Source organism: Orcinus orca, chromosome X (assembly GCF_937001465.1).
Source record: "Orcinus orca chromosome X, mOrcOrc1.1, whole genome shotgun sequence".
Lineage (NCBI taxonomy): Eukaryota > Metazoa > Chordata > Mammalia > Artiodactyla > Delphinidae > Orcinus > Orcinus orca.
This window is the reverse complement of record NC_064580.1, coordinates 43,790,570-43,814,376: the sequence shown is the minus strand read 5'-3', so window position 1 is coordinate 43,814,376 and position 23,807 is coordinate 43,790,570. Positions and strand designations below refer to the sequence as shown.

The window sequence follows — 23,807 nt, the reverse complement described above, 5'->3', positions numbered from 1 at the left end:
CTACCCAGGAGCAGAGCCCTCTAGCGGAGAGGCATGATTTGAGGCTCCTGGATGTGGACAGATGATGGAGACTGCACCTCAGAGTGGGGCCTGCCTGGGGGAGAACCTGCTATGGAGGTGGGACCTGGCTTGTCCCCATCTGTACTCCCCTTACCGCCCCCCCCCCACGACGTTTCACATCCGCAAACAGGACAGTGCTCCAGTCCCACGGCAGCAATTTTGGTTAGAGCAGGACTCTAACCCCTCCAGCACCACTGGGGAGCAGCTTTGGGGGCCTGGCCTCCCCACCAGTTTTCCCCCACCCCCCCTTCTTCAGCCTAGGGGGCAGGGAGGGGACACAGCGCTGCATCATTCCCCGTGGCACTCCCCGCTCTGGGGCCATTAACAGACGCCTCCCCATCGATCGGATCTGCTAAGTGCTGCTGATTCAGACGGGTGGGGGTGGGGGCCCCTGGGGGCAGAGGGGGTAGGATCTGGGCAGGAAGAGGGGGGAGTCCAGGAAGGAGGTGGGGAGAATTGGCAAAGCTCCCTGCCACCCCCATTTTCCAGATGACGCGACTGAGGCCCAACCAGCTTTGTAGGAGGCGGAGTCTCCCCAGGGTCCCTCTCAGGCAGTCCTAGGGGAGGGGGCTCTGGGAGCCACGAGGCCCCTCCCTGCCTCTCCATCTCCCGGCAAGCTCAGAGGGGCGGGGAGAGAGAGCCAGAGGAGGTGGAGAACTTGGGCAGCTCTGCAGAGTGGGGCAGGAGCTCCGGTGTTTGGTACCCCCAGCCCCACCGCTGTTGCTGCTGCTGCAGCGGGGACACAGGTGAGGACGGCCCTATGGGGAGGGGGAGGGGACCACCAACAGTGCTGTCCTTGTCCTTCCCTGGTCCAGCCCCCAGGCCCTAGCCCATCCTGGGACAGTCCTACTGGACCTTGTCCTTCCAGAGCCTCCTTCCAGGGACCCAGCCCCCTCCTCCTGCCTGTGCTGCCTTCTCTCCCAGGCCTGGCTGTGGCTGCTTCTCCTCTTCCTCCTCACGTCCTGCTGCCGCTGCTGCTTCTGCCGCTGCCCAGCACATACCACCAGCCCCTCGGGGTGTGGTTTCCCCAGACCAGCCCCCAACAGTGGGACGCAGCCTGATCCCGGCCCTCCTGGGCTCCTGTAAGGCCCAGGAGCCCCCCTCCCTGCAGACACACCCAACTCCCTTTCAACACCCCACCCTGCCCTCCAACCCATTTTGAGGGGGACCCCATCTTCCTCTTATCTTAGTCTTTTTTGATTCTCTGGATGCTCTGGGGCTATGCCCAACTTCCTTCCAGTTGAGTCCCAGCCCTGAGGCGTTCCCCAGGTCCCTTCCCTACCCCCTGAACTCTTGAGAGGGTGGGCCAGGCTTTCTCAGCCCCCCTGGATACCCTTCTCTACCAGACACCTCTCAGCCTCTGAAAAATAACCTGGCCGCATATCTAACCCTTTAGATACCCCACCCCCTTCTCCAGCCCCGCTAGGGGGCCCCACCTCTCCTTCCTTCCCCAGAACTCCTGTAGAGTGTGGACACCCCACCCCCAGGCTATTCTTGGCAGCTCTAGGCACTCCCAAGACACCTCTCAGCCTCTTTACAAACTCCTGGCTCTGTAGCCACCCCTTAGATGCACCACCCCCTTTCCTAGATCCACGAAGGGGCTCCAACCCCCTTATCTTCTCCCCAGAAGTCTTGAGAGTTTGGACAACCCTCCTCACCTCTCTCAGTTCCTTCAGAATCCCCCTCCAGACACTCTCAGCCTCTTGCAAACACCTCTGGTTCCATTTCTACCCCTCCGGATGCCCCGATCCCCTCTCCAACCCCACTAAGCGGTTCCAGTCCCTTCTTCCTTCCCTCAGAACTCTTGAGAGTGTGGACAACTCCCCAGTGTTTCTTGCTTCATTCTAGACACCCCCAGATACCTCTCAGGCAGTGCTGACCCCTCTAGAATCATCTCAGTCTCTAAACACTCCCTCGGATCCTTTTTGGCACCTCTAGACGCTCCTCTTCTGCTCCTCTCCATGTCCCCTAGCCCCTTCTCACTCCCTCAAGACATCGCCCTGGTCCCTCTTAGACCCTCTACATGTCCCCCAAGCCCTTGCCCATCTCTCTAGGTCCTCCTCCCGGTTCCTCTTGGCCTCTCTAGACACCCCCAGTTTCCTTGTGCGAGTGGCCCAGGGCCTCTCCAAGCCTCCACCATCCTGGAGACAGCCACATTCTCCTAAAGGCCAACCCCTCCCCCACAAGTCTCCGTGGGCCTGGGGCGCGGCAGGATGGCAGCAGGCGTGGCCACATGGCTGCCTTTTGCACGGGCGGCCGCGGTGGGCTGGCTGCCCCTGGCCCAGCAGCCCCTGCCCCCCGCGCCGGGGGTGAAGGCAACTCGAGGGGATGAGGTTCTGGTGGTGAACGTGAGCGGACGGCGCTTTGAGACCTGGAAGAACACGCTCGACCGCTACCCAGACACTCTGCTGGGCAGTTCAGAAAAGGAATTCTTCTATGACGCCGACTCAGGCGAGTACTTCTTTGATCGCGACCCAGACATGTTCCGGCACGTGCTCAACTTCTACCGCACGGGCCGACTGCACTGCCCACGGCAGGAGTGCATCCAGGCCTTTGACGAAGAGCTGGCCTTCTATGGCCTGGTGCCTGAGCTCGTGGGCGACTGCTGCCTCGAAGAGTACCGGGACCGCAAGAAGGAGAACGCCGAGCGCCTGGCGGAGGACGAGGAGGCCGAGCAGGCCGGGGACGGCCCATCCCTGCCTGCTGGCAGCTCCCTGCGGCAGCAGCTCTGGCGGGCCTTCGAGAACCCACACACGAGCACCGCAGCCCTCGTTTTCTACTACGTTACTGGCTTTTTCATCGCTGTGTCGGTCATCGCCAACGTGGTTGAGACCATTCCGTGCCGCGGCCCTGCACGGCGGCCCCCGAGGGAGCAGCCCTGTGGCGAGCGCTTCCCGCTGGCCTTTTTCTGCATGGACACGGCCTGTGTACTCATATTCACAGGTGAATACCTTCTGCGGCTGTTCGCGGCCCCTAGCCGTTGCCGCTTCCTGCGGAGTGTAATGAGCCTCATCGACGTGGTGGCCATCCTGCCCTACTACATCGGGCTCCTCGTGCCCAAGAACGAAGATGTCTCGGGCGCCTTTGTCACCCTGCGGGTGTTCCGGGTGTTCCGTATCTTCAAGTTCTCCAGGCACTCACAGGGCTTGCGGATTCTGGGCTACACACTCAAGAGTTGTGCCTCTGAGCTGGGCTTTCTCCTCTTTTCCCTTACCATGGCCATCATCATCTTCGCCACTGTTATGTTTTATGCCGAGAAGGGCACAAACAAGACCAACTTTACTAGCATACCCGCGGCCTTCTGGTATACCATTGTCACCATGACCACACTTGGGTGAGTGCAGACCCTGTGTGGGGAGCTGCCCGATCAGTCAATTACACTCACCTTTTCTGTAAAATTAAAAAGGTTAGATAAATGATCTCTCTCTCTCTCTCTATTTGAACTTCAATTTGGTCATCTTTAAAAAGTGAGGGAGTTGGATTAATCTCCAAATCCCTCCCAGCTCTGACAATGCCTTAATTTTCAGGTCAGGAGACTTGGATTCAACGATGGTCTTAGCTGCACTCTTTCTGTTGACCTTGTTTTCTCTGGGCTAGTTTTCCCCTCTGCAAAATGAGAAATGATGATCACTTCAACATCCAGAGGGGATTCAGTGACATCATGGTTATGAAAGTTATCTGAATGTTTCTGGTGCAGGATAAATAGATATTCGCTTTCTATCACCCCTTTTTCCATCTTGAGGACCCATGTCTCCCAACCCTTTAGATTCATCTGCTGTGTGGGGCACTACCTCTGTGGCTCCGTGATTCCTTGATGTTTCCCCAGAACAAGATATTTTCGGCATCATTTTTTTTTTTTTACTGCCAGTCCTTGAGAGGAAATGGGATAAACGCATCAAATGAAATCACCAAACTCATGTTGTTCTTAAAGACACTGTCTAGGGCAGATAACTGTGGTCCTTTTCTAAATTCCTATCACTGGGATTAGGTATGCAGTTGCTGCTCAGTATCTGTTGAACGGATACATTGGGATTACTCAGGACCTTAGTAGTAGAACAGAAAAATTGATTTGAGGTTTCTAAGAAGTAGAAATTAACTCTGGTTGGAGTTTCAGGATTGTATTGACAAATACTGAGCACTGAGAACAGGTTGGAACTGGGTATTTTGATGTCCTTTTATCCTATTCAGTCCTCACAACAACCCTGGGAGGATGTCTCATAGTTGAGGACACAGTCAGAGATGATACATCACAGAGCCAGAAATGGCCAAGTTGGAGAGACTTTTAAATGAGTCAAAGTAAAGAAATAAGGAAGAGGCATCCTGGGGGAGGGGGTGGGGGCAAAGGCCTAGAAGCTGAAGACTGCAGAGGCTGCGTTTCTTTGGAGGGGATCTGATTGGTCCTGTGGTTAGAACAAGAGTATGCTGTGTGATTTTGAGCAAATCAGTTATGGAACCTTGCTGAGCTTCACTCCCCCCACCCCCAACCAAACAAGTTGGTAAGATTGGCTCTGCTCCATCTCCATGGGAGGGGGGGTGGTATGGAGGAAGGGAGGGAGGAGTTTCAAGGCTCCCCCCCTATTTTTTAATATGAGGACAGTTTCAAGGCTTCCCCTGGGGGAATAAGATGGGGTGCTACCTAGAGAAGGTAAGACAGACACGAGCAAAACCAACAGAGCACTGCTCCCAGGACTCAGAGCCCCTTAGCTGGTTTGTGGTGGTGGGACTCTTTCTCCGGGAGGCTATATTTACTGCCTCTGACTTCCTCCTTCCCCCCTATGCTTGGTATTAATAGATTTCCAGCTGACTCAGATGCCCGGTGCATGGCTTGGATGGGGGCAGCAGACAGTAGGGGCTGAGGGCCCATTTCTCATTTGACCCCCACTGGTGGCCAGAGAGGTCATTCCCCAATTTTTGCAGAGCAAGAAACTGAGATCAGAGAGTTTGAGTGCCTGGCCAGGGTCGCAGAGTGAGTCAAGTTGGATGGGATGCAGTGGGGGACTGAGGGGTGGGTGGGTATTTTTCTTGACCTTGGCTTACCTCCCCCGGCCCCAGCTACGGAGACATGGTGCCCAGCACCATTGCTGGCAAGATTTTCGGATCCATCTGTTCACTCAGTGGCGTCTTGGTCATTGCTCTGCCTGTGCCAGTCATTGTGTCCAACTTTAGCCGCATCTACCACCAGAACCAGCGTGCTGACAAGCGCCGAGCACAGCAGGTAACTGCGCCTTCCATCTGAGTACCTCCTATTCCCCACACCCCAAGCCAGTCTACTCTTATGTTTGCCTACCTGACCTTCTATCTCCTCCTCTCTCTGTAGAAGGTGCGCTTGGCAAGGATCCGGTTGGCAAAGAGTGGTACCACCAACGCCTTCCTGCAGTACAAGCAGAACGGGGGTCTTGAGGTGGAGAGGGGCCTGGATTGGGGTGGGAGGTGAGCAGTGACGGGAGGAGGAAGGTGCTGACCTCATCCCTCTGCTCTATCCACTCCAGGACAGCAGCAGTGGGGAAGAACAGGCGCTGTGTGTCAGGAACCGTTCTGCTTTTGAGCAGCAACATCACCACTTGCTGCATTGTCTAGAGAAGACAACGGTGAGGCCTAATGAGAGGTGGTGTGGCAGAATGAAGGGGGTCCCTTTGCCAGCAAGCCAGCTCCCTCCTGGGATGGGAGGCTCACTACTAATTGTGGAAATCACACAGGGCTTCCCGGAAGAGGCCCCAGTAGAGCTGAACCTTGAAGGATGGGCAAGGGAAGGGAAGAGAGAGCGACTTACAGAAAGGAAGGAATGGCCTAAGCAAAAGCCTGGGGGTGAGGTCAGCTTCCTTGTGGTGCCCTGTGACCATGCCTCCCTTCTGCCCACAGTGTCATGAGTTCACGGATGAGCTAACCTTCAGTGAGGCCCTGGGCGCTGTCTCGCTGGGTGGCCGCACCAGCCGCAGCACTTCCGTGTCCTCCCAGCCAGTGGGGCCTGGCAGCCTGCTATCCTCTTGCTGCCCCCGCAGAGCCAAGCGCCGTGCCATCCGCCTTGCCAACTCCACTGCATCGGTCAGCCATGGCAGCATGCAGGAGCTGGACACGCTGGCAGGGCTGCAGAGGAGCCCTGCCCCTCAGAGGTAAGCATGCTGACCTGCTGTGCAACCCCTCTCCCGGGGAAGCTCAGAGCTTGGACCAAGGGGTCTGAGATTTCATGACTCCAGGCCTCCTAGCAAGTCAAGCTCAAACCCAAACTCCTCCATGCTGGAAGCTTGGGCTTATCTTGTCTGGAACTCCTCATTTTTCATTTGTACTTTCAATAAACATTTATTGAGCATCTCCTGTATGCTAGGCACAATTTGGGGCATTTTGGAATTCACTTTAGTTTAGGAGTTTAGTTCAGTTTTGGCAGTGAATAGAACAGACAGAAATCCTGACCTTATGGAACTTCTATTCTAGTGAGATGAGACAGTTAAAAAACAAATACACAGATGATGCAGTGTGTTAAGTGCCAAGGAGAAAAATAAATCAGGGATGGGGGATAGAGAGTGTAGAACAGGGTGTGATGCAGTTTTAACAGTGTGGTCGGGGAAGGTTTTGCTGAGGTGACATCTGAGCTGAGATCTGAAGAAGGAGAGGGAATGAGCCACGTGGATACCTAGAGGGAGAGCTTTCCAGGCAGAGCAAACAGCCTGTGCAAAGGCCCTGAGGCAGGAATGGGTCTGCATGTTAGAGACACAGCCAGGAAGCTTCTGTAAGTAGAGTGGAGTGAGTGAGGGGGAGAGTGGTAGGAGGTAAAATCAGAAAGGAACAGAAAGGACCAGATTGTGTAGATCTTACAGTAGACTGTTGTGAGGACTCTGGCACTGCAAGGAGTAAGCACAATAGATAACACTTTTATGTGTGTGCTCATTATGTTGCAGACACTACTCTGAGCATTTTGTATCATTTATTATCTTATTTAATCTCCACAACATCTCTGTGAGGTAGAAAACATTGTTATTCCCATGCTACAGATGAGAGAAGAGAGGTTTAGAGTGGTTGAGGTGGGATCAGGACTATTTGACTCCAGAGCCCTCATTCTGCACCACCATAATTAAGGGTGCAGGGGAAGCATTTAGCACAGTGCCAGGGACCTAGTAGGCACTCAGTAAATGTCATGATCGCCGTGGCAAGTATTAAAATAACTTTTTAAGAACCTTCCATCTTCCCACCCTTATCCACAGCCGCTCAAGCCTCAATGCCAAGCCCCATGACAGCCTTGACTTGAACTGCGACAGCCGGGACTTCGTGGCTGCCATCATCAGTATCCCCACCCCTCCTGCCAACACCCCAGATGAGAGCCAACCTTCCTCCCCTGGCGGTGGTGGCAGTGGGGCCAGCAGCACCCTCAGGAACTCCAGCCTGGGTACCCCTTGCCTCCTTCCCGAGACTGTCAAGATCTCTTCCCTATGAGGGACGGGCCTGCCCATCCAGAGTGCTCTCCCAACTCTTGGGGGCTCCCTTCCAAAGCCATATTTTGGGGACGCAGAGAAGGGCAGCCTGGGGACCCCTTCTGCCCCCCACTGAGAACTATGCAATGGAGTTTCATGGAATGGCCCACCTGGTGGGGAAATAGCCAGGGAAAGGGAAACTTCCCCCACCCCAGACGGTTTTCCCTGTGGGAGGTGAAGCACTGGGCTTCCTCAGGCCCCCAGCCTCCTTGCCCCAGCACACTGGGACTGGCCCCTCTACCCAAGCGGGCCTCCTGCATGCTCCTCCCCTCAGGAGTTCTGGCCCAAGAAGAAGAGGTGAAACTTCCTCTTCTCTCTGGCTGAGCTGTGGAGGTTTGGGGGTTCATTGAAGAGAACCCTCACTTCTGATCTGGCCTCTAGAAGAAGTCCCCACCCTCCACCGGGCCCAACAACTCTCAAATTCCGAAGCTTGGAATGCAACCACAGGCTTCATGGGCTGTGGCCTCAGCAGTGACCTTGGTTCAGGGGTCAGGCTGCCTTTCCCAACACACACAGATAGCACAAACACCACCCCCCTTCCCTGGCTGCTGGAAATGGGTCCCCCACAACCCCGTCCTCCACTGGGCCCCCAGCAAACTCTAGCAATAGCAGCTGCTGCCGTGACATTATGCAAAGCCTCTGCCCAGTTTGCTGCAATATTTACATCTGCCCTAATCATAGGGGCCACCTCTAACTACTCCTCCTTCTCTCTTCTCTGGCTTGCTTCCTTCCTGGGTTGGGCTGGAGTCTGGACTGGCTGAGATAAAAGCCTGGCAGCTGGCGAGAGCTGGGCTGTGTTTGGAGATCATGGGCTGATTCCATGTTCTTGGGCAGGAGTCCAGAAGTGGCAGGGGCTGAGGCCTGGGTTGTTCCTGAGCTCTGGGAGCTGGAGGAGGCAGGAGGAACTTCTTGATCTCCTCCTCCTCCCCCACAATGCCTTTTCACATATCCCTCTCTCTTCTCCCTCTTCGGTCACCTTCAGGAACTCTGTCTGCTCTCAGGCTGAAATCTGGCATCATCTCAGGTTCCCTGTCCCCAGCACTGTCCCTGTGGAGCTGGTGGCTGACAAAGATGTAGTTTCCATCAGTCAATAAAACCTGAGAGGAGAGACAAGGATGAGCACCTCCTGGCTCTGTGGGTTTGGGGGCTGGGTTGGGCTGGAGGGGTTGAAAATACTCCAATTTCAATTCCTTTTAACTAGTAGAAGGGCTGTTAGGGGAAAGGTATGGGAGGTGGATGGTTGCTGGTGTGTTTTGGAAGATGGGGATCTAGGAGAAATGAAAGAGGGTGGTTGAAGAGGTGAATCTGCAGCCAGTGACGTAGGCTAGGAGGTCCTGAGACATGCCCCATGGACATAATCTGCTCTAGCCCCCTCACTCACAGATGGGGAAACTGAGACCCAAAGCAGCACACGCTTGGTTAGAGGAGACTTGAACCCAGGCTTCCTGACAGCAAACAGCTCTGAACTGAACCCTGATGAAAAGCATCTCTCAGTTTGGCGAATTCCCCTTCCCTGTGGATGTCCCCTACCTGTATTCTCTCTTCTGGACTACTGGATATACTAGACTAGTGTAACTGAGCTCTGTGGAGCACAGAGAAGACAGACCTTGGATTCAGGTTGACCTGGATTCCAGTCCCTGGGTGAGAGAATCACTTATCTTCTCTTGCCTCAGGTTGCTAATCTGTGAAATAATCATTCATCCATTCACCAAATATTTATTAACTGCATATCATGTGCTAGCCCTAGGGGTACAAAAATGGGCAAAGTAGACATCATCTCTGATCTACAGAGGTGAGCATGGAAGGCAATTAAGCAATTACAATATAGTGTAGTAGAACCAAGATTAGTGGATTACAGAAGCATATAGATGGCAAGAGAACCTAACCTGGCCGAACAATGAGCTGAAGTTAGCCAGGCAAAAGACAAAAGAGTGAAAATGTTTTAGGCAGAGGGAACAGCATGTGCAATGGCCTGGAGGTTAGAGCGCCAGCTCAGGGCCTTGGGAAACTGAAGGGGTTCAGCACAGCTAGTGAGGAGAGTGTGAGACTGTGACGAGGGTGAGGATGTAGAAGTAGGCCAGATCACAAAAGGCCTTTGAAGCTATGATACAGATGTGGACTTCATCCTAAGGATAATGGGGACCTCTGAAGGCTTATAAACAGGAAAGTCCGCTAGTTTTGTATTTCAGAAGGATTATTCTGGCTGTGGGGAGTGGGTTATAGAGAACCAGTCCTGGAGGGAGGAAGAACAGTGAGGAGGCTTTTGCAGTTGCCGAGTTGGCAGGTGATAGTGGCTTAGACGGGATAGTGGCAGTAAGAGTTGGAAAGTCAAGAGATTTCAGAGATAGGACTGGCAAGATTTAGGATTGACAGGTATGTGGGAGTTGAGGAAGAGGGAGCAGTCAGGGTTGACTCCCAGGTTTCTGCCTTGGGCAAAGGCTGGAGGGGGTGCCATTCATTCACTGTCAAAGGGAACATCAAAGCTGTTGAGCACACAGTAACAGGCACATAGTAAGTACTTGGTGAAGGTTAACTACAATTATTATCATAAGTTCAGTTTTAGATGTGTAGTGCTGGACAAATATTGAGTAGGGAGTGGGATACATGGATCAAGTGAGATGGTCCTGAGAAGATTCAATGTGATAATGTACACAGGCATTTGGCACAGTGTCCTAAACACAGTAAGCCCAGTAAACGTGAGTCTTCTCCCATTAAGTCTCAAGAGCAGAAAACACCACCATAGTCTGTTTATTACCAACACCCTTCAGGAAAGAACTTCAACTAGGGTTGGCATCTGAAGGGAGACGTTTAGGTGGCACTCAGAAGAGCTTTCTGATGGCCTGTATATGGCTTGGCTCTTAAGACTGGCAGGGAGCCCTCACCTCTCACAACAACTTCTCGGTTCATGAGCTCATCTCAACTCCATAACTACTCCCTGAGGTAGTCTGGGCAGGCATTATCATTCCCGTTTTACACATGGGTAACCTCAAATTTGAGACACAATGACCTCCTCAAGGTCATACAGTTGGTAATGGTCCACCGTGCCTGGGACTGAGGTCTTCCTGACTCCAAAGCCTGGGATTCTTTCCACTGCACTGCAGTGCAGACTAATTTATTGAGCACTTACTAGATGCCAGGCACAGCACCAGACGCTTTGCAAGCATTAACTTCTGATCCTTAAATTGGGATTATCATTGCCATTTTACAGAGAAGTAGAAATTGAGGATGGGGTGGGTGTTAAATGACTTGCCAGATATCACTCAGAAGGGGCACAGCTAGGATTAGCTTGTAGCTCTCCATCCGTTCAGTAGCAGGAATTTTGCCAACCTTATTGCGAGACGCTGGTTGCTGACAGAGCTGGTTTACAAACTTTGCTCGATTCAGGTAAACACCATTGGGGGGACCTGTGGGGTGGGGAAAGGCTGTGCCGCGCCTGCGCGCTAGCCACAGGGGCGGGGAGGTCAACATGAGGGCAGCGGTGCGCCGGTGCCAGAGTGGGCGTGTCTGCTTCCCAAACACCCACTGTCCCAATGGTGCATGTCTGTCCCAAGGTTGGCCCGTTCGACTTGAGTGGTGGCATGTCTTAACCAATCACTGCAGAACCCGGCCTGTTGCCAGGGTGAAGCTGTGCCCGCCTCTCTACCGGAGGCGGATTTCTGGTGGGTGGAAACGGAAGTGATGCTTCAGGGGCTAGCTAACCTCTGGGAGTGTTGATATTTTCCAGTCAGTCCGGCTGACTGGGGCCAAGTTGGAAGCCCGGAAGGGAGGCGATTTAAAAACTCGTGCACGGGGCAGGCCACGCTGTCCTGTTGCAGTGCCCCCGCCTGCGAGTCAGAGCCTCGGGGAGACAAGAGCACGACGGGACGAAGAGGAAAGGCAAGGAACAAGGGTGCCGACTTTGACTGAAATCTGAGACAGAGGGCAGGGGAGGGCGATCGTTCGCTTCTGATTGGCTCGTGGGCATCATCGAGGACCCACGCAACCGCTTCGATTGGTTGGTGCCCTCAATTGTTGTGGCGGCGGCGAAGATTTTGCCCACGTACTTCCGAGCGAGAGGCGGGGCTGCGCCCCGGCGCGCCTGCGCAACGCCCCGGGCCCCACCCGGTAGTTCAAGAACCTGCGAGGGGGCGGGGCGAAGAGGTGCTTGTTTTGGTTCTGTTTCCTTTGAAGCCGAAGGCCGGAACGAGCATAGCAATAAACTTGCTGGGCTTGGAGAGAAGGCTACGACAAGCTCGCCGCGGTGCCTTCATCTTGGACTTCACATCCGGGTTCTCCGGCCGCGTGACCCGCGCGCCGCCGACGTTCGAAAACCGGTGCCTCGATCTCTTTATCCGGGGCCCGGCGATCCCGTCGTGCTTCGCGCACCACTGTAGCCCCCCTCATCCGGGTCCTCTCCCGGCGTGCCCCGCGCCGAGTTTGGTGGGGGGTACTCGGCGGTGCCGCCATGACTATTCTCCCCAAAAAGAAACCACCGCCTCCCGACGCCGACCCCGCCAACGAGCCGCCGCCGCCCGGGCCGCTGCCCCCGGCGCCTCGCCGCGGCGGGGGTGTAGGCGTGGGCGGCGGCGGCACGGGTGTGGGTGGCAGCGATCGTGACCGTGACTCGGGAGTCGGCACCCGTCCTCGAGCCTCGCCACCGCCTCAGGGCCCGCTCCCGGGGCCACCGGGTGCCCTCCATCGCTGGGCGCTGGCCGTGCAGCCTGGCGCCGTGGCGGGACCCCGGCCACAGCAGGCCTCTCCTCCTCCTTGCGGGGGCCCCGGCGGTCCCGGCGGCGGTCCCGGTGACGCGTTGGGTGCTACAGCAACGGGCGTGGGCGCGGCGGGCGTGGTGGTGGGCGTGGGCAGTGCCGTGGCCGTGGGCGGCTGCTGCTCTGGGCCGGGTCACAGCAAGCGGCGGCGTCAAGCCCCTGGGGTTGGCGCGGTTGGCGGGGCCAGTCCTGAGCGGGAGGAGGTCGGCGCAGGTTACAACAGTGAGGATGAGTATGAAGCGGCTGCAGCGCGCATCGAGGCCATGGACCCCGCCACCGTCGAGCAGGTATGGGCGGGGGGTGACGGGTGACTGGGTGTGGTGGACGGGATGCCCAGACTGCGTAGGGACCCAAGGAAGGCTATTTGAGATCGCTCCAAGGGGCCTTTGTCTTCTCTCTGAGACTGGCACTCTTTTCTCTGGTAGTGGGGGTGTGAGAGACCCTATTTCCCCCGCCAAGGACTTGGGGTTAGAGGCCCCAGATAAGATGGAGGACTTAAAAGTGGGGTCTGTGATGTCTCCTAGGGCCGTAGTTGTCATTCTGGGCCCAGGGACCTCTTCGTGTAGGGCCAATAGGTAGGAACTCCCCAGGAGAAACAGGCAAGATGGAATGCCTCCTGAGAGGGGAGTCTCACGACTCTCCAGAGGACCTTGGTCTGTGTTCAGTGACTTGAGATTTCTTCTCCTCTGGGATAAGAGTTTAAGGCTTCTTCTCCAGGGAATACAAGTAAGGTGGAGATCTCAGAGATATGAGTGTCCCCAAGATACCAAAACCGTTTCAGGGGTCTGAGACACTCTATATAGGACAACCCCCTTCTCTTTCTCAGGGGGATACAGCACAGGACCATGCAGCAGTGGGGTCTGAGACTCCCTCTTCTAGAAGTCAAGGGCCTGACACACACACATACATACCCCCCTAAGATCCCCTTCCCTATGGGAACAAGGGTCAAAACCAACACCCTGGGACCAGAAAGTCTACTAGGGTACATGAGATTCATCCCCTTCTAAGTGACAAGGGTCTGTGCTTTCTCAAAGAGGTCTGAGACCTCTTTGGAGACAAGAGTCTGAATTTCTCTCTAGGAGCTTAAGCTATTTTTAAGGTCTAGACACCCGCCCCCCCAGCACCAGGCCTGAACCTTTCTTCAAGAAAATAGGACTCACTGTTTCGGATACTGGAACCTAGGATTGCCCCTGCTTATGGACTGGGGCTTTCAGAGACTGGGTCTGAAGCCTCTTCAGGAGACTGATACCCCTCCACAGAGGTCTTTAGGGGACTTTTCTCCTCAGGGAGTGGTCTGAGAATTCTCTTTGGGCATCTGAGACACTGTGCCAAGGACTCTTGAGCTTTCCCTCAAGGACAAGAGATGCATACATGCCCCAGTGGCCAGTGTGTCTCTAGAGGTGAGGTCCAAGCTTCCCCCTCAAGGAACTTAAGGTACTCCTCAGGAGCAGGAGGTCTCCCCTGACCAGATTTGAGCCCTGAGACCCTTCCCTTGGGGCATGGGTAGAGTCCCTGGGGAATAGGGTTCCGCATCTCCCCTCATGAGTTTGAACTTTCTCTCAGCATACGTGTACCCCAGTTTTAGAGGCCTTTTGGGGGCATAAGATTTCATGCCTTGGGGACTTGAGCCTAAGCCCCCCTTCCACTTTGAACTAAGTCCTGCGGGCTGCTCATTACTCTTGGGGACATGGGTAAGGTGGGATTCTGGGGGAAAGAGTCTGAGCCTCCTCGCAGGGGCCTGAGCTTCCCCTCTGGGACAAGAGATCCTTCACCTTAGGGAGGGGCTTGAGCTCCCCCCTTGGGTATGAGGCTCCTCCTCCCCTCCCTTCTCCCCCAACCAGGCAATCCTTTCTCACCAGGGAGAGGGACGGGAAGTCCTCCCCAATGTGGCCTGAGGCCTCCCCCATTGGACAGAAGGACCTGGATGCTTTTCACAGTCATAAGAACTCCCTACCTGAGCCTGCTCAGGCTGGGAAGTTCTCCTTACTTTCTGTGAGAAAGGTGTCAGGTACTGGGGACATGAGGACTGAGGCCTACCCTCAAGAGCTAGGAGATGTGTTGAGTCTCTCCCTGACCCAGCTATGCTTCTAATTTCCTGGATCAGGGAAATATTCTGAGCTTCCTGAATTTCTTTCAATAAGCTTTTTTCTTCCCAGAGACAGGGAAGGGGTTTGGGACATCCCCACTGCAGGAAATTCTCCACCCACATTCCTCTCCCTCTTGGTTCAGGTAAATCTTTGTGTACTTCACGGGGGCCAGGGCCAGGGCCTGGTTTTGAGCTCCTGTTTTGTTCCCTTTCCATGCATTACTACTTCTCCAGGCAGGATAAATCATCTGCCAGGGTGAGGACCAGGAGTTATTTCTTCTCACTGGTTGCAGTAAAGTGTGCCTTTCCTTCTCCACAGAAACGAGGAGTCCCAGGAACAGAGAGAAAGTCATGTGCTGCCATGGTGACTAGAAAGACACCTCCTTACATCCCCTTTGCATCTCCTGGGCTAGGAGTCCCTCCCTTGTAATCGTTCCCATAAGAACATGGAAGTAAAGCTCTGTGGTTGCATGATACCTTCCCTTCCCAATGACGGAGGAGAGGCTTCATGTCCTCCCACTTCTTGGGACAAAGGGAGGAAGAAGATGCTTCTTTTTGCTTCACCTGGTTGAACTTGGGGATGAAAAGAGGGGAGATTCTTCCTGCAGCCCTAGGCTTAGTCCTGAACCGTCACTGGGGGCATTTGTAACCCGGAGGCCAATTAGATCCTTGGGAAAGAGGGGAGTTGTTGAGAGGGAGCCCAGATGGTGAATCTGGTCCTTGTGACTACTCAGACTTATTGTCTGTCCTGGTGCTGTTACTGTATCTACTGCCTTTAGGAGCCCTTTTGACACCCTGGGGGTCCCAGTGCTAGGAAGGTGGTGTTGTCAGGGGTTTCCTTTCCCAGGTATGGCTGCCTTGCCGAGAGTCTCCCCTCTGAAAAGAATGGCCTGAGAGCGTCCTGAGCTTGAGGACGCCACAGAGCATTTTGTGAAGGGGGCCCGTGTGCTGAAGTGGTGGGAGAGGGTGGACCTGACACTGAAGCCAGGATGCCTGGGTTCCCACCCTGGCTCTGATGGGGCTTTTCTGGATGAAGCAGAATAGTTCTGCCTGTGCTCTCTGGGCCACAGTTTTCTCTTTGGTCAGGTAAGGAGCTGGTGAGGTATTGTTTAGCTTTGGGATTTTAGGGAGCTCACACCAAAGCCCTTTGGGCCTGGAGGTGACAGGGAACAGTAGGTGTCTTTCGAGGCAGAACTGGGTTCCTCTTCTCTCTCCCCTGCCTCTGTGTTCCCTCTCAACCATCCAAGCTTGGTGGTCAGGACAAGTCGCCCGGTCAGTTTGAGGCTCAGGGTTGGCAGACAGTGATTTTTGTGGCCAGCTATGCTGTGGTGAATAAGCTCGGGGGTTGCCTGTTGGGAGACCTCTTGGATGGTTTGGAGGTAGGGTTATGTGTAGAAAAAGTTTAGGCTTTGGAGCTGGCAGGCCTGAGTTCAAATCCCAGGATCTCCTGCTTAGCTGCCAAAAGTCCACCCATGCCCAAGGTTATTGAGTGTCTGAATACCTGACCTGGCCCACCTTGGACCTTGGCTGATTCTTCTCTTGAAGTTTCCCCAGGATCATCTGGGTTCTTCCTAGGAGCCTTTGCAACAACTGATCTTTGTTGGCAAAAACCCTTCATTTGGCTTCTAGGAACCTGCTGATTCCTCTGGTGAGGAGGCAGAGTGGTATAGCAGGAAGTGGTCTCTGCCTGGGTGGTCTGGGTTTGAGTCCTGTATCTTTTGGTAGTTCCTTTTTCTGGGCCTCAGTTTCTCCATCCATAAAATGGGTAGTGGTGGGGAGGGAAGTTGTACTCATTGCTTTGAAGCTAGTTGTAATCTCTTTAATTCTCTGCTCTCTACTCCCCCCATCCATTGTGAAAGTTTTGAGTGGGACCCCTTGGCTTTGGGAGTATGCTATGAAGTTTCAAGCAGTTACCAGCTTCCCTCTCACCAGCCAGTGCTGTAGGCCTTTGTGTGTGTGTTTTTTGTTTTCTCTTGTTGTTGTTTTTATTTTTTGGCTTCACCACTCAGGATATGGGATCTTAGTTCCCTGACCAGGGATTGAACCTGCACCCCTTGCAGTGTAAGCATGGAGTCTTAACCGCTGGACCGCCAGGGAAGTCCCTATGTGTGTGTTTGTGTTTTTTTTGTTTGTTTGTTTTTTTAATTTATTTTTGGCTGTGTTGGGTCTTTGTTGCTGCGTGTGGGCTTTCTCTAGTTGCAGTGAGTGGGGGTACTCTTCGTTGCAGTGCACGGGCTTCTCATTGCAGTGGCTTCTCTTGTTGCGGAGCACAGGCTCTAGGCACGCAGGCTTCAGTAGTTGTGGCACACGGGCTCAGTAGTTGTGGCCGCACAGGCTTAGTTGCTCCGTGGCGTGTGGGATCTTCCCGGACCAGGGCTCGAACCCATGTCCCCTGCATTGGCAGGCGGATTCTTAACCACTGCGCCACCAGGGAAACCCCCTGTGTGTGTGTTTTTAACAGCTTTCTTGAGATATAATTCACACATCATGCATTTCACCAGTTCAAAGTGTACAATTCAGTGACTTCTAGTGTAGTCACAGAGTTGTACATCCACCACCACAGTCAATCAATTTTAGAACATTTTTTTCACCTCAGAAGGAAACCCTGCATCATCATCATCTCCCATCCCCTTATCCCCTCTCGGCCTCTGACAACCACTAATCTACTTTTTGTTTTGATTGATTTGTCTTTTCTGGATATTTCATATAAATGGAATCATACAACATGCAGTCCTTTGTGACTTCGTTCTTTCACTTAGCATAATGTTTTCAAGGTTCATCCATGTTGTAGCATGCATCAGGACTTTGTTTCTTTTTGTTGCAGAATAATAGAATCTTCATTTTTTAATCCCCCTCACCCCCCTACCCCAGTGGCCTGGCAGTAGGTTTGGGGCCTTTTGCTCTTTTCCGATTCCTCTGCCCTGGAGAGCTTGTGTTAGTCCTTAGCGGTGTGTCTGTCTGTTTCTCATTGGATGGGTTGCCTATGTTTAGCCCGTGGAGCAGAGCCAGTGTTCCTGGGTATTTTGGGGGAGAGAGGGGTGGTCTTGGCACCAGGCTTGCTGGGACAGAGCTGTGTAGCCCAGAATACTAAAAACCTCTTGGCCGTGGGTTCTGGGAAGACATCTGTCCATGAGCTGCCACTGCTGCTGCCATCTCCCCCTGCCTCCTCCCCGTTTCAGTGGCAACTCATTCATCAATAGACAGAGTCAGCAGCTTCTCAGGCTGGGAGGGGGGATTCCAGGCCCCTGCAGCCTTAATTCTAACCCTTTCCCTGGGGGGATGCAAACAGGGTGGATCTTGTGGGATGTGAGCATTGCCACGTTGCCTCACAGCTCACACAAGGGAGTGCTACAAGGAGGTTGTATTTGTTTCCTGTGGTTGCTGTGACAAATTACCACAAACTGGGTGGTTTAAAACAACAGAAATTTATTCTCTCACAGTTCCGGAGGCCAGAAGTCCGAAATCAGTTTCACTGGGCCCAAATCAAGGTGTTGGCAGGGCCACACTCACTCCACAGGCTCTATGGGAGAATCCAGTCCTCTTCCAGCTTCTGATGGCTACTCCCATTCCTTGGTTTTTGACCGCATCACTCTGACCTCTGCCTGCTTCTCCTCTGTGTATGGGTGGTCTCCTCCTCTGTCTGTATCAGGTCTTCCTCTTCTGTTCTAAGGACACTCGTGATTGCATTTAGGTCCTACTCTGATACTCCAGGATAATCTCCCCATCGCAAGATTCTTAACCACATTTGCAAAGATCCTCTTCCTGTAGCATTTACAGGTTCCAGGGATTAGGGCCTGATGTCTTTGGGTGGTCATTATTCAGCCTTCTACAGGGGTGTTCTTGTTTCCCTTCCAGGGCGAGGAAGGGAACTCATTAAGTGCTCTCATACTGGGCAAAGTCCTATAATATTTGAGTCTTCCCAGTATCCCTATTATTGGGAGGCTTGTTATCCCATTTCACAGATTGGAAAACTGTGGCTCAGAGCAGTTCATCACATGGCTAATAATTAGTGGAGTTGGATTGAAACCTCAGTCAGTTGGGTCCCACAGCCTGCTTCAACTTCTGTTGTGCCTTTGGACCAGTAGGTTGCAGTCTTGTACCTTGGATCTCCTGGTGTCAGAGAGCTTTGCCCAACCCCTTTGTGGAGGCTCAGAGATGTGGAGGGAGTCAGCCACAGGTTCAGCAGTGGGCTTGGAAGATTCAGGGTCTGGACTTTTTGTATTTTTATTTTATTTTATTTATTTTTAATTTAATTTTTGGACTGCGCTGCACGGCATGTGGGATCTTAGTTCCCCAACCAGGGATCGAACCCTGCAGTGGAAGCACAAAATCTTAATCACTGGACCGCCAGGGAAGTCCCAGGGTCTGGATTTGACTTTCTTAGGCCTGGACATTGATGTAGCTTATGCCTGGGCCAGCTCCCACCTTTCACTTCCGCCAGACCTTCCTTCCTGGGCCATTTTCCTAAACGACTCTCAAGTTGGCACTTTCCTTGGAGGCTCCTATCCAGCTGGGGAAAGGAAAAGACTGTGCTCTGAGCTCTTGGGACTCTAAGCTCTTTTTGGAGCCCAGGACCATGACCTCCCTGTTTTCTCCCCGCAGAGGGAGAGAGAGAAGGGGTTTCAGCCAGAGCCTGCTTTAAAGGCTGCTGGTGCCAAAGGCAGTGGGTGGCTAGTGGTCTGGCCTCCAGTTCCAGGCCCAGATGCTAGTCTGGCTGCCCCAGTACCAAAGCCTTGCTTGTGCAAGGGGAATGCTCAGGCCTTCTTCATTTTTAAGGACAAATCAGGATTTTCCCAAATGGGCTGCCAGGTACATCTCCATGCTGTGACTCATGAGGCTTCTCTTGTTGCCTTTACGCTAGGCTTTGCTGGTGCCCGAACCCCAGTTCCTTTCTGCCTTTGTAAAATGAAGATAATGCTTCCTGCCACCTGAGCTGTGGTAAGGACAGTTAAATGAGGTCACCTTTTGCATCTGGCACCTGGCATGGGCAGGCATTCGGCTAATATGAATTCATCTTTTTTCTTGGCCCTGCCCTGCTTACTTGCCTAGTCCTATCCAGGACTTTAGCTCTGCTGAACTCATTGCTGGGCCTCTGGCATCCCTGGAGTGACAGAAGTGATCTCTTATCCAATTAACAAGCATTTCTGGAGGTCTTGGTGTTTTACTCCTTTACCCAGGTGGCACCTCCTCTCAAGTGCCAGCCTTAATGACTGGCCAGGTCCCTTCCTCTGTTTCACAGCACACCTGTGTTCACCTCTTTCAAAGCCCTTGCTCACACTTCAGTGTGGACATTGCCTGTTTCCCCACCCCTCTAGCAGTTCATGAATTTATCGAGGTTGAGACCAAATTTGATTCATTTTTCTGTCCTCATTGCCAGCCCAGGGTCTGACTTAGTAGCTGGTTGGTAAACCTTTGTTGGATGAGTAAGTAGGAGCCACTCTCGTCCTCTTTGATCCCCTGTCCCCTCTCGATCTCTTTTCCCCCCATCCTTGAGGGCAGGAGGTTGCTGTGTGCCCTGCTTTTTTAGAACTACTTCTTCTGTCCAGTCTGGGGTTGTAGTCATAGTTGCAGCTTCCCTGCTGAAGACCCCTGGCTAGGGCAGGCGCCATGGTGCTGGGAGATGGCTGACCCTGCAGGTCAGGGATAGGGGAACTGGCTGGAGTAGGCCAGTCCAATGTGACAGCCTCAGGGCAGGAGGGACACCTGGACTGCTGGAATGTTGTACCCAAACAAGAGTTTGTGCTGTGGAAGCCCATTAAGAGCTTCCAGGTGCCTTTGTCATCTCTGGAAAGCCAGCCACACCTTCCTGGCGTGCAGGCCCTGATGGTGGGGCTACTGGCTATTCCCTTGTCACCCTCTCTTCATCCCCTCCTGTCTAGCCACTCACCTGGGACTTTCTGAGGGCCTCTCAGTTGTATGTCATCTCTGTCTGTGCTGGTCTTGCCCCTTCTTCTGTTACTGATGACCACCTCACCAGTGCATGGTATGTTGTTTAGAAAGCCTTTTCAGGTCCTGAAGCCCCTCTGAACCTCTTGACAGCTGTCGGACAGATCACATATCCCCCGTTTGATAGGCTGAGGCTTGGAGAGTTCAGGTAGCTTACCTGAACTCATGCAACAAGTGAGTGACAGAGCTGGGGTTGGAACCCAGAGCTTTTTAGCCTCTAAACCCTGTGTTTCCTACTTTGCCAGGAATTTCTCTCACCTGAGCTGGCTAAAAATGGCCTGCAGAGAGGTGACCTCCTCTGTCTCATTGGCATTAGCCCAGATCCTGTAAATCCCTAGGCTGGGTCGTGTCCCCAAGGAGCAGCAGCCTTGGGATTTCTGGTCCCTAGACCTGATGCGGGCTCAGGCTGGCTTCTTCTGGTGGCCAGCAGATGGCGCGAGGAGGCTGGGAAAGATCTGCTGCTTCTGGTTCGTTTTGTTTTGAGATGGAAAACGTGTTTTAAGTGACACGGACATTATTTTTTAATAGATTTATTTTTTAGAGCAGTTTTAGGTTCACAGCAAAATTGAGCAGGAGGTACAGGGAGTTCCCATATACCCCCTGCCCCCCCACATTCAGAGCCACCCCCATAATCAGTGTCCCCCACCAAAGTGATACATTTGTTACAATCATTGGACCTACATGGACACATCATAATCACCCAAAGCCCATAGTTTACATTAGGGTTTGCTCTTAGTGTTGTACATTCTATGGGTTTGGATAAATGTATAATGATGTAACCACTGTTACAGTATGTAACAGTATGTAACAGTATGTTTCACTGCCCTAAACATCCTATATGTTCCGCCTATTCATCTCTCCTTTATTTATTTATTTATTTATTCATTCATTCATTTATTTTTAGCCATGCCAGGCGGCATGCCGGATCTTAGTTCCCTGGCCAGGGATTGAACCCGTGCCCCCTGCAGTGGAAGCGTGGAATCTCAACCGCTGGATCACCAGGAAGTCCCTCTCCATTATTTTTTTTAAAAACATCTGAAAATACACACTTGTACAGATTCACTTAACCCCACACCTTTAGAGCCAGCTGTACTTTGGAATTCAGAAAAATTTCAGAATTTAGGAAAGTCACCTGGTATGTGTACTGTGTATTATGTAACACCTCCCGTCATAGTCAAACACCTGAATGTTTCTGCATAGAAATGTTTGAATATTCGCCTCTAGGTGGAATAAATGGGTTCTTGTCAACTCAGGTCGGATTGTGATGCTAAATGAGTTAGATAAAGACTTGATTTTAAAAGCTTTTAGAAGTTTGGAATTTTGGGTAAGGTATTGCATACCTCTTTTTATAAAGGAGGTGGTGAAGTAAAATCATCTGTAATACCAACATTTAGGGATAATATTTTGTTGTGTAAAGTCTTCCCAACTTTGTGTGCATGTGTGTTTGTATACATATGCATATATATATGTTAAATGTGTTCTATCACAAGTGACATCATACTTTGCATATGTTTTGCCTTATACAGTATATCTTGGAATTCCCTAGCTGTATGTGGAGCTCAGGAACTAGACTCTTGCCAGTCACTCCCTCCTAAACATCTCCCCTACCCTAAGTGACTAGAGGGGGTCCCCAGGTGAAACTTCTCGAGGTAGAGCCAGGTTTTCCCCCCCAGGCACTTGCTGGGTCTGGGCCTCTGGCTGCCTAGGGGAAGGCCCAACACTGGATTCTCAGCATGGTCAGCAGTGGTCAGAATACAGATGGGGCTTCTGCCCTTAGGGCAGCTGAGACCCCTCTGGGAGCAAGTCTGCTCACACAGTGACTGATTCCCTAAAAGAAAGGGTCTCCTCCTGCTTCACATGCACATAGAGTTGTCAAGCAGGGCAGAGAACTGGACCCTGCCCATTGTCCTCTCAGCCAATCATCTGGGCCCCTTGCAAGCTCAGGGGCAGGGCCCTGGGGCGAGGGTACAGGCCTTTCCTGTTGCTGACCCCCACCTCTTCCCTCCAGCAGGAGCACTGGTTTGAAAAGGCCCTGCGAGACAAGAAGGGCTTCATCATCAAGCAGATGAAGGAGGACGGCGCCTGTCTCTTCCGGGCTGTAGGTGAGTCTCTGCCTCAGCCTTCAAGGGCCTAGGGCTGCCCCTGAGCTGTGTCCCAGTTGTCAGGAGTAACCCGTGTGACAGGGTTGGGGGCAGAGTTAGCTGATCTTTTAGGGACTCCAGGCCCCAGCCTCAAGTTAGTGTCTGGCCTCTAGCCCTCAGTCATGAGGCAGTATGGTGGTATGAGAGTAATAACAGCAATAATAGTGATAAAGAAAGTAACATTACTTAGGGACAGATTTCTCTGTCAGACACTACAGGAAACCCTTTTAATTCTCCTCCAAGCTAGGTAAGTGTAGGACTATTGCTTCCAGTTGTTAGATGAGAAAAACATCTCAGAAATAGGGAGTGACTTACCTAGGGTCAGAAGTACATAGAACAGTCGGGAGTCGGAGTCTGGGTTAGGTTAGTCTGAGGCCTCTTAACTGCAGCACAAAGCTGTCGCCCTGGAATCATAGAACTTTTTTTAAACTTACACGAAAGAAGAATAGTGAACCCTCATGTACCCATCATTCATCTTCAAAATAATCGTTAACATATTGCCAGGCTTGTTTCATCACTACCCCACCCACTCTTTTTTACTCTTCTGAAATGAGTATTTTTAAAGCAAAACCGCATCATGGATCATCTCATTTGTAAATATTTCTGTATGTTTCTCTGACAGATAAGGGCCCTCTCTTTCTCTTTTAACATAACAAAAATGCCATTATCATACCTAACAAAATTAATAATTCCTTAATACCATCTACTATCCAGTCTGAGCTAGATCTTTGAAGCTTCTCTGGCTCTGAATCTCTGACTCAACAAGCAATTGTGAGGTCCTGTGCTGGTGTCCAAAGGAAGCTGGGAGTGTGATCTGATCCTCCCTTTGGAGCTCTGATATCTCCCAAGGAAAAGTGCCCTCCAATAGGAGCTTTGAGCTGGGAGTCAGAAGCCCTTTCTTCTAGTTCTTCCCCTGACTCATAACTTCCATTTTCCCATCTGTGAATGGTGTTGATTCTGAAGGGCTCATTGAATCCCTTCTGGGTCTGCTATTCTCTTAGTCTGTGCAGACCCATCATGTCTGTTGGTGGGCTGGACTGACTCAGGCTCCACTTCTGGCTCTACCACTGATTCTTGGTGTGCCCCTGGGCAAGCCCCTCTTTTTTCCCTGAGCCTGTTTTCTGTATCTCAGGTACCTGTGTACCATGAGGCTAAAAGATGTCGTGTTATAATGGTTAAATGAGATTACTTTAGTAAATCCCTTTAGTGCCTGACTTGGTAGACTCTCATGGAACAATAACATTGATAAAGCTTGAGTGCTATTATTAGTGGTGCCTCAGAGCCACAAATGTTTGAGTGGGTGAAAGAAAGTTAGGTGGGGTGACTGGTTGCCTCCCTATTCTACCAAGCAGAAGAGGTTCAG

The 23,807-nt window shown here is 52.4% G+C and overlaps 2 protein-coding genes across 4 annotated transcripts in view; both read left to right on the top strand.

The window, feature by feature from the left end:
• The first annotated feature begins 490 nt into the window (after nt 1-490).
• On the top strand, nt 491-9,595 carry KCND1 (potassium voltage-gated channel subfamily D member 1). Its single transcript, XM_004281950.3, has 6 exons — nt 491-3,394; nt 5,113-5,275; nt 5,378-5,461; nt 5,550-5,648; nt 5,920-6,170; nt 7,257-9,595. Exons 1-6 carry the CDS (start codon nt 2,274-2,276, stop codon nt 7,483-7,485), a joined length of 1,947 nt encoding a protein of 648 aa, XP_004281998.1. The 5' UTR covers nt 491-2,273; the 3' UTR covers nt 7,486-9,595.
• Nucleotides 9,596-11,194: 1,599 nt separating this feature from the next.
• OTUD5 (OTU deubiquitinase 5) overlaps nt 11,195-23,807 on the top strand; it is a 28,171-nt gene continuing 15,558 nt past the window's right edge. Inside the window, exons 1-2 of one of the 3 annotated variants that reach the window (XM_033409641.2) lie at nt 11,195-12,558; nt 22,315-22,405. In XM_033409641.2, the coding sequence (XP_033265532.1) occupies nt 11,968-12,558; nt 22,315-22,405 (682 nt within the window). In that variant the 5' untranslated portion in view covers nt 11,195-11,967. Of the gene's footprint in view, nt 12,559-22,311; nt 22,406-23,807 lie in introns of all 3 variants that reach the window. The other 2 variants (XM_012537509.3, XM_004281951.4) reach the window with 2 other exon arrangements.

What these genes read in the sequence shown, in the direction of transcription:
- KCND1 (XM_004281950.3), top strand. Translation starts at nt 2,274, where the DNA reads ATGGCAGCAGGCGTGGCCACATGGCTGCCTTTTGCACGGGCGGCCGCG. An exon ending in GTCACCATGACCACACTTGG is followed by an intron (nt 3,395 to 5,112) that starts GTGAGTGCAGAC and finishes CCCCGGCCCCAG; the next exon opens with CTACGGAGACATGGTGCCCA. An exon ending in AGGAGCCCTGCCCCTCAGAG is followed by an intron (nt 6,171 to 7,256) that starts GTAAGCATGCTG and finishes CCTTATCCACAG; the next exon opens with CCGCTCAAGCCTCAATGCCA.